Genomic DNA, 9,885 nt, shown 5'->3' with positions numbered 1-9,885 from the left:
GTAGCGCGCATCGCGACGCCGTGCTGCTAGTAAACTTAGGTTGTTGGTACTGTCGGTGGATTTTTGTAGCAGCGCGGTTTACACATCACGCGCTACTGCTAAATTTACATCAGTAGCGTGTTTCTCTTAACCTCGCTACTGCTAATTAGCAGTAGCGCCTCTTTTTGTGCCGCGCTGCTGCTAAGATTCTGTGTATAATGTTTTCTTTAGTAGTCTCTCTCTCTCTTGATATGAGTAACTAGTAGCAATTACATGCAAGGAATGTGGAAGGAGATGAACACGAAGAAGAGAAGTCGCTGGTGCCGTAGTCGTTTCACCTGATCAACTCGAAACCTAGATCCTATTCAGCGCTTAAGGCGCCAGTTTTTTTTAGAAAAGGAGGATGCACCCCCGGCCTCTGCATCTGGACGATGCATACGACCACTTTATTAATTATTAAGCACAAAAGACCTTACAAAGTAGTACATCAGTAAGCCTGAAGTCACCATCTAGGCAACATATGTCGCTACTCCTACCCCTTGATGCAGTGGTGCCGAATGTCCGAGCCTAATACCAAACAGACATCACACCAAATCCTAACACCTAATGCCGGATGCCCCATCCTAGCCACATACCGGGATTGGGTCACATGCCGGTCCGGCGCACTCACCGAGGCTGTCGCCACCTTCTTCCACCGATCCATCTCTAGAGCAGGTACTGACGCACAAACCTTGCCAGACCTGCCGTCGACGCCACAATGGCGCCAAACAGCTCGACCACCCTGCGCTCGTCCATCCAGCCGCATCCGTCGTCGATATGCAGCTGCACCATGCCGCCACCACTCGTCGTCAATGACACGGTAGATACAACACCGCACCACCTGGCAACCTCCACACCATCACCACTGCTGGAGCTACTCGGAGCCCACCATCCACAACATCTCTCCCCCGAACAACAGTTCCTCCCAAGACAGCGCCTCCATGGAGGATACGACACGCAGGACGCCGCCGCCGCCCAATCCAGACTGAATTTTGGACTTTCGTCCGGAAGGGGTTCAGGGGTGGATAGGAGGGGCCTCGGCTTCGCCTCCAGGAAGGGTAACGGCGTCAAGTGACGTCGCCGATGCCGGGCCGAACACGCCGACCAAAGTTTCCTCCGGTCCCCATCCCATGCCACCAAACCTCTGTGTACTCCGGATCCAGCAAGCCATGATCCGAAACCCGCGAAGATGAAAGGGCCATGAGGCTCAACCCACCGGAAAGGAGGATCGAGAAGAACTCCTTGTAGATCTCCAAACGCCGAATCCAACGATCCGACGTGGTCAGCGACGATCATCACCACCCTGCGGCGGCCGACGGAGTCCGAAGAAAGGATCCAGATGGATCCGATCTGGATCCGGCGGCACCCGCGACCACCGGTCAAGACAATGCAGCCACCACCTCACGACACGCGGGTCGCCTCCGCCGCGCCGCGCACGACGCCGATGGGAGACCCGCCCGCCGCGCCGCCGGACCCCACGTTCCTCTGAATCCCGCTGTCCCGCGCCAGCCAAGACGGAGAGGATGGGGAGAAGCCCCGCCGCCGCCCAGCCGGCCAGGCTTCGCCCGGCGGCTCTATGGACGGCGGCGAGGAGGGGGAGAGGAGGAGGAGACTCGAGGGGCAGCGGCTAGGGTTTTCCCCCCGGGTCGCCCGCGGGGGCGATGCGAGGGGCGAGGGGCCTAAGGGTCTCTCTTAAGGCGCCAATTACGGGCTTATTATTAACTCGCACCTATGCTCGATCTCTTGGCTAGCGTAATGGACTAGACGAAAAGTGTCTCTTCCCAGCACCAGTTTTGGGAATCTTCTAGAAGGTTCTCTTCATGTTTATTATGGCCGGGCTTTTTTGTTCTTTGCATTTCACCAGTTTTGTTCAGTTTTCGTGTTTTTTGTTTTCTCATTTGTCCTCACATTTCTTTTTTATTTCCTTTTCTCTTTCTTTTATGTTTTTTCTTTTTCCTTTTAATTTGTATGGACTTTTTTCAAGTTCGTGAATGTTTTTGAAAATGACAAGCAATGTCCTATTTGAGAACTTTTTTTATTTCATGAACATTTTTCATATTTGCGAATAATTTTTTTAAATAGTGAAATATTGCGAAATTCATGAAAGAAAATTAATTTCATGATTTTTTTTCCAAATCTATGAACTTTTTTTCAGTTCACGATATTTTCTAAAAATCACGAACTTTTAAGTTTTTGTGAACTTTTTTCGAGTTCATGAACATTTTTTTTTGAATTTCGCTATTTTGTTCAAATTCGTAAACTATATTTGAAATTCACAGTCAATTGATCAACCATGAGAGCGAGCGAGCAGCCCGAGACGCACGAGCGCATGAATGACTGTTGTTGGGCCAGCCCATGCGAGTTGGCGCATGAGTGTCACTTTGGTAGCGGGCGCACAAGGTGTCGAATAGGAGTTCCCCTCGATATCCCTCTATCTTGCAGTTGGCATTTAGTAGTGTTGAGGATGGGTCGGTCCTTCGCACACCTAGTAGGCCCAGTGACCCTGGTTAGCCTTGCAGAGACGATCATAACTCGCAACGAGTTGTCTTGGTCACTAGATAGTAGGGTTGCTCTATCAGGGATGCTGACATCGCCCCCTTCTGCAATGAGGCTTCCTCTCAAGCCTCAGCAGCTCAGGAGCAGGTGTGGAGCTCGAGTTTGTCTTCCCATGATTTCGCGGACAAATACAATGTCCGTCTTAGAGGTTAATGTTGGAGATACTCTAATGCAATATCTATGGACGTCACGGAGGAGTTCGTCCCAATCCAGCTGGACCTGGGTTAGTGCAATGCTCTGATCATGTGCGCTCGCTTAGTTGTTTCAAATACAGCTACCTAGTTCTGGAGATCCTCAAAAAAAGTGCTAGCTAGTTCTGTTTTTTTTTTCAGTTTCTTTTTCTTACTAGCGATGCTTGTTTCTCTTTCTTTTTGTATGTGCTTTGTCCTGTTACCCATTGCATATTTGCACGACACAATCTAGCATTCCATTCCTCGGTTATTCCACGAACGCTTGCTGATGGTTTTAGTTGCGACGCGAGATCAAACGCTAACAGTTTCCGCTCGTTTTTGCGTCAAATTTTATTCTTCCCAGCCATGTGTCTCTGAAGAAAATGGCATGCATCTCTGAAGAATCTGCCAAGAAAAACGTTCGCAAATGTCATCCCTCACAGCAAACGAGTTCGCCAACTACCGGGGTCCAAAAACTGAGCTAGGTCTGTGTTTTTTCAGTTTCTTTCCTTCTAATGCTTTTTTCCCCGGTGCTTAGCCCTGCTACAAAACTTGATCAACGGATTGCATTCCATTTCATTCCACGACACAAACTTACATTCCATTCGTTATTTACTCCATGTACGTACGACACACGTGCAGCTTTATTTAGCTCGAACTCAAACACGAGAGCAGAGATGAAAATGACGAACGCGTGTAATCCGGTTCAGTACTTGGTGCATTTGTTGGTGGAGCCGCTGTCGAGGTGGAGCACGCAGCCCTTGCCGTCCTCGGGCGCGCACACGCAGGCACACCCGTCGAGCTTCTGGCCGGGGTAGTTCTTGCAGGTGATGTACCCTCCCTGGATGCACCGGATGTTGTCGCAGGTCGCCTGCGCGTCCCCGAACACCACCAGCGCTGCTCGATCCACAACAAACACAGGCAAGGATACATAATCGTGAGAGGGAGTGATGCTTGATCATAGAAAACACAAGCAAGGATGCGAATGGAGACTTACCGGAGAGGAGGAGGACGAAGGTGAGTGACAGCTTCATGGTGGCGGCCATGCTTGCGCGTTCGTCTCTGTGCGTCGTGCGATCTGTGGTTGCAGCGCGGTGCCGGTGCGTTTATATAGGGAGGCTTCGGTTCAGCTCAGCCAAACTGCATGCTGGATCCGCCGCCCTCTCTGACTTTGTGCCACGTAGGTTCACCGGGGATTTGAAACAAGATCACATGGCAGGCGATACTATGTGCTCCAATACGTACGTGCTTGCGTCGACGGCGGCTTCGTGGATTTCAGAACTATGGCCACGTTTCCCGTCGATCTCAGGCAGCATGATTTGTCCGGCCGATTGAGGGCAGAAAGTCAGAGGAGGTTGCCGACTTGGTCGAGCGCCTCTTGGTTTGTGAGGTGTTGCCGTGCTGGATGGATCAGCGGCCAACCCGTACCACTGTTTGTTCGATGTGGATCGGGTTGACGTACCGCTCAAAAGTCTCAGTCGTCGAGTTCACAGATCACAAACAGTGGGACGTGACCTGCAAAGCTTTCGGCCTACTTCTTTGAGCTTGAAAAGTTATCTTGCATTCAACATTGTGCTCTGGATCCAAAATGGTCCAGTCAAACAATCATCACCATTACATTTCTTTATTTCCAGAGCTGCTTATCGAGGTCCATCGACCATCACGCATATGGCAGGTTCACTGCTTCGAGTTGAAGTATGGAGGCTCAACTTGGATCTTTACAAAACAGTTGGCTAGCCTCTTTCCTCCTCTACAAAAAAAAAGATCTCAGTCTTTCCTCCTCCTCCCATCGGCACTGCCGCCAGTCCACCCCGTCTGCTATGGCCTATGGGCCAAATAATAGTGGAGGACCTCAGCCCCCACCCGCGGGAGGGACTCTACTCCCGCTTTTGTTTGGTTTAGTGTCTTCATTAGGGTTGTGTGACGGCAGTGATGTCCCTCGGTAGGAATAATGTCTCCCACATTCGATTCCCATTTCGATAGTGTGTCTAGCTTCATCGGAGGACGTGTGGACGTGTGTCGTAGTCAGATCTCGCAGACCCGGTCGGTGCTGGTCTTCGGTGGATCTTTCTGGATCTTGTGTTCGTTCATCTTTGTTCGGGTGTTTACAGATTTGACCCCTCCGGTCTACGACTTTCTTCAGCAGCAATGATTGTTGCTCCGGTGCATTGGTCCTATGGGAGCTTGGCACAACAACAAGATTTGCCTGTCTCCAGTGACGGAGGGGCGATGACAATGGCGCGTCTTTAGCTTGTTCCAGTGGTTATAGTCCTCGCTAGGTGGTATATAGACCTGATTGTAATTTTTATTATCTCTGAGGTTATTTGTATTGTCATGGTTAATAATGAATAGATCAGAAGTTTCAAAGAGAAAAGAGAGTTGAAGTACGGACAATTGACAGCAAGATGACCATATGAAACCCCTTCAGCCCAACTGGGTACTTCACATCAATCGCGTGGATCTTTTTTTATGAAATCCGAAAATATGATCCCAATTTCAAAAATTATGATTGTATCATCTTGTTGTAGTTGCCGCCACCGAAGAGCCGCTTTTCATATCCGACTAGGACGAAGAGATAGTTTTCGTGGCTACCTCGGATGAAGATGGAGTTTCCGAGGCCACCACAGACGGAGAGAGACTTTTCGTTGCTGACCGCAACGAAGAGTGATCGACAACCACCCCTCTCCCCCGCGCTCGTTCCACCTACCCGCAGTTATCGTCTTCGTAGTCTACTGCAGCAAGAACTTCCTTTTCATTGTCATGGCCAATGAAAAGTCCTGGCATATTGTGCGATGTCTTTCTTATTCCTTTTCATTTGCTCCCCCCTCTCTCCCTCTCTCTCTCTCTCTCTCTCTCTCTCTTATTCTTGTGCAACAATTTCTTCTCTTGTCTCTACCTCATTCCTAGGGCTCGCCGGTATGTGAGCACCAAAGATCGAAACAAGGATGAAAGATCGTGGATGTCGCTAGAGGAGGGAGGGTGAATAGGTGCTTTAAAATAATTACGCTTTAGGCTTGAACAAATGCGGAATAAAACTAGAGTTTAATTTATCAAGCACAAAAACTAAATCAACTAGGCTCATATATGTGCACCAGCAACTTATGCTAAGCAAGATAAACAACTAAGTGATAGCAAGATATATAACATGAAACGTTATGACTATCAAAAAGTAAAGTGCATAAGTAAATGGCTCGGGTAAGAGATAATCGAGGCACGCAGAGATGATGATGTATCCCGAAGTTCACACCCTTGCGGATGCTAATCTCCGTTTGAAGTTGTGTGGAGGCACAATGTTCCCCAAAATTCCACTAGGGTCACCGTAATCTCCTCGCGCACTTACACAATGCAAGATGCCATGATTCCACTTGGGGACCCTTGAGGGCGGTCACCGAACCCGTACAAATGGCGACCCTTGGGTACAGTCACCGAACCCGTACAAATGGAACCTTGGGGGCAGTCGCCGAACATGTACAAATTGCTCGGGGGAATCTTCACAACTTAATTAGAGAGACCGAAGCTTGCCCAGAGTTCTACACCATAATTATTGAGCTCCGCGTGTTGGAAATATGCCCTAGAGGCAATAATAAAAGCATTATTATTATATTTCCTTGTTCATGATAATTGTCTTTATTCATGCTATAATTGTGTTATCCGGAAATCATAATACATGTGTGAATAACAGACACCAACATGTCCCTAGTAAGCCTCTAGTTGACTAGCTCGTTGATCGACAGATAGTCATGGTTTCCTGACTATGGACATTGGATGTCATTGATAACGAGATCACATCATTAGGAGAATGATGTGATGGACAAGACCCAATCCTAAACATAGCACAAGATCGTATAGTTCGTTTGCTAGAGTTTTTCAATGTCAAAGTATCCTTTCCTTAGACCATGAGATCGTGTAACTCCCGGATACCGTAGGAGTGCTTTGGGTATACCAAACGTCACAACGTAACTGGGTGACTATAAAGGTAGACTACGGGTATCTCCGAAGGTGTCTGTTGGGTGACATGGATCAAGACTGGGATTTGTCACTCCGTATGACGGAGAGGTATCACTGGGCCCACTCGGTAGTGCATCATCATAATGAGCTCAAAGTGACCAAGTGTCTGGTCACGGGATCATGCATTACGGTACGAGTAAAGTGACTTGCCGGTAACGAGATTGAACGAGGTATTGGGATACCGACGATCGAATCTCGGGCAAGTAACATATCGATTGACAAAGGGAATTGCATACGGGGTTGATTGAATCCTCGACATCGTGGTTCATCCGATGAGATCATCGTGGAGCATGTGGGAACCAACATGGGTATCCAGATCCCGCTGTTGGTTATTGAACGGAGAGTCGTCTCGGTCATGTCTGCTTGTCTCCCGAACCCGTAGGGTCTACACACTTAAGGTTCGGTGACGCTAGGGTTGTGAAGATATGTATATGCAGAAACCCGAATGTTGTTCGGAGTCCCGGATGAGATCCCGGACGTCACGAGGAGTTCCGGAATGGTCCGGAGGTAAATAATTATATATAGGAAATGCTGTTTCGGCCATCGGGACAAGTTTCGGGGTTATCGGTATTGTACCGGGACCACCGGAGGGGTCCCGGGGGCCCACCGGGTGGGGTCACCTGTCCCGGGGGGCCACATGGGCTGTAGGGGGTGCGCCTTGGCCTTCATGGGCCAAGGGCACCAGCCCCACTGGGCCCATGCACCTAGGGTTTCCAAGGGGGAGGAGTCCAAGTGGTGGAAGGCACTTCTGGGTGCCTTGGGGGGGAGGGAATCCTCCCCCTGGCCGCCGCACCTAGGAGATCAGATCTCCTAGGCTGCGCACCCCCCCCCCTTGGCCCTCCTATATATAGTGGGGGGAGGAGGGACTTCATAACACAGCCCCTGGCGCCTCCCTCTCTCCCCGTTACGTCTCTCTTCCTCGTAGTATAGGCGAAGCCCTGCTACTGTGACGCCCTGCATCCACCACCACGCCGTCGTGCTGCTGGATCTTCCTCAACCTCTCCTTCTCCCTTGCTGGATCAAGGAGGAGACGTCTCCCGTCCCGTACGTGTGTTGAACGCGGAGGTGCTGTCCGTTCGGCACTTGGTCATCGATGATTTGGATCACGTCGTGTTCGACTACATCATCACCGTTCTTTGAACGCTTCCGTGCGCGATCTACAAAGGTATGTAGATGCATCCAATGATTCGTTGCTAGATGAACTCCTAGATGATCTTGGTGAAACGAGTAGGAAAATTTTTGTTTTCTGCAACGTTCCCCAACAGTGGCATCATGAGCTAGGTCTATGCGTAGTTCTTCTTGCGCGAGTAGAACACAATTTGTTGTGGGCGTAGATTTGTCAACCTTCTTGCCGTTACTAGTCTTTTCTTGCTTCAGCGGTATTGTGGGATGAAGCGGCCCGGACCAACCTTACACGTACGCTTACGTGAGACCAGTTCCACCGACTAACATGCACTAGTTGCATAAGGTGGCTGGCGGGTGTCTGTCTCTCCCACTTTAGTTGGAGCGGATTCGATGAACAGGGTCCTTATGAAGGGTAAATAGAAGTTGACAAATCACGTTGTGGCTTTAACGTAGGTAAGAAGACGTTCTTGCTAGAACCCTAATTCAGCCACGTAAAACTTGCAACAACAATTAGAGGACGTCTAACTTGTTTTTGCAGCAAGTGGTTTGTGATATGATATGGCCAAAGTTGTGATGAATGATGAATGATCTATATGTGATGTATGAGATGTTCATGCTATTGTAATAGGGATCACGACTTGCATGTCGATGAGTATGACAACCGGCAGGAGCCATAGGAGTTGTCTTTATTCTTTTATATGACCTGCGTGTCATCGAGAAACGCCATGTAAATTACTTTACTTTATTGCTAAACGCGTTAGCCATAGTAGTAGAAGTAATAGTTGGCGAGAAACTTCATGGAGACACGATGATGGAGATCATGATGATGGAGATCATGGTGTCAAGCCGGTGACAAGATGATCATGGAGCCCCAAGATGGAGATCAAAGGAGCTATGTGATATTGGCCATATCATGTCACGTTAATTATTTGATTACATGTGATGTTTATCATGTTTTGCATCTTGTTTACTTAGAACGACGGTAGTAAATAAGATGATCCCTCATAAAAATTTCAAGAAGTGTTCTCCCCTAACTGTGCACCGTTCCTAAAGTTCGTCGTTTCTAAGCACGCCGTGATGATCGGGTGTGATGGATCCTTACGTTCACATATAACGGGTGTTGACGAGCCTAGCATGTACAGACATGGCCTCGGAACACATGCAAAACACTTAGGGTTAACTTGACGAGCCTAGCATGTACAGACATGGCCTCGGAACACAGAAGACCGAAAGGTCGAGCATGAGTCGTATAGAAGATACGATCAACATGAAGATGTTCACCGACGTTGACTAGTCCGTCTCACGTGATGATCGGACACGGCCTAGTCAACTCGGATCATGTAATACTTAGATGACTAGAGGGATGTCTAATCTAAGTGGGAGTTCATTAATAATTTGATTAGATGAACTTAATTATCATGAACTTAGTCTAAAATCTTTGCAATATGTCTTGTAGATCAAATGGCCAACGTAGTCCTCAACTTCAACGCGTTCCTAGAGAAAACCAAGCTGAAAGACGATGGCAGCAACTATACGGACTGGGTCCGGAACCTGAGGATCATCCTCATAGCTGCCAAGAAAGATTATGTCCTACAAGCACCGCTAGGTGATCCACCCGTCCCACAGAACCAAGACGTTATGAACGCTTGGCAGACACGTGTTGACGACTACTCCCTCGTTCAGTGCGGCATGCTTTACAGCTTAGAGCCGAGGCTCCAAAAGCGTTTTGAGAGACATGGAGCATACGAGATGTTCGAAGAGCTGAAAATGGTTTTTCAAGCTCATGCCCGGATCGAGAGATATGAAGTCTCCGATAAGTTCTTCAGCTGTAAGATGGAGGAAAATAGTTCTGTCAGTGAGCACATACTCACTATGTCTGGGTTGCATAACCGCTTGTCTCAGCTGGGAGTTAATCTCCCGGATGATGCGGTCATTGACAGAATCCTCCAGTCGCTTCCACCAAGCTACAAGAGCTTTGTGATGAACTTCAACATGCAGGGGATGCAAA

General features: G+C 48.7%; 1 protein-coding gene across 1 annotated transcript; it reads right to left on the bottom strand.

Moving 5' to 3' along the window:
• Positions 1 to 3,296: 3,296 nt before the first annotated feature.
• LOC125553484 (uncharacterized) lies at positions 3,297 to 3,899 on the bottom strand. The gene is made up of 2 exons (XM_048717258.2): positions 3,742 to 3,899; positions 3,297 to 3,641 (listed from the first exon to the last, which is right to left on the bottom strand). Exons 1-2 carry the CDS (start codon positions 3,788 to 3,790, stop codon positions 3,451 to 3,453), a joined length of 240 nt encoding a protein of 79 aa, XP_048573215.1. The 5' UTR covers positions 3,791 to 3,899; the 3' UTR covers positions 3,297 to 3,450.
• Positions 3,900 to 9,885: the final 5,986 nt, after the last annotated feature.

The sequence above is a fragment of the Triticum urartu genome, chromosome 4A, assembly GCF_056163025.1.
Source record: "Triticum urartu cultivar PI428250 chromosome 4A, HENAU_Tu73, whole genome shotgun sequence".
NCBI classification, from domain to species: domain Eukaryota; kingdom Viridiplantae; phylum Streptophyta; class Magnoliopsida; order Poales; family Poaceae; genus Triticum; species Triticum urartu.
Note: the sequence above shows the minus strand (reverse complement) of the source record. Positions and strands in the feature narration are given on the sequence as shown.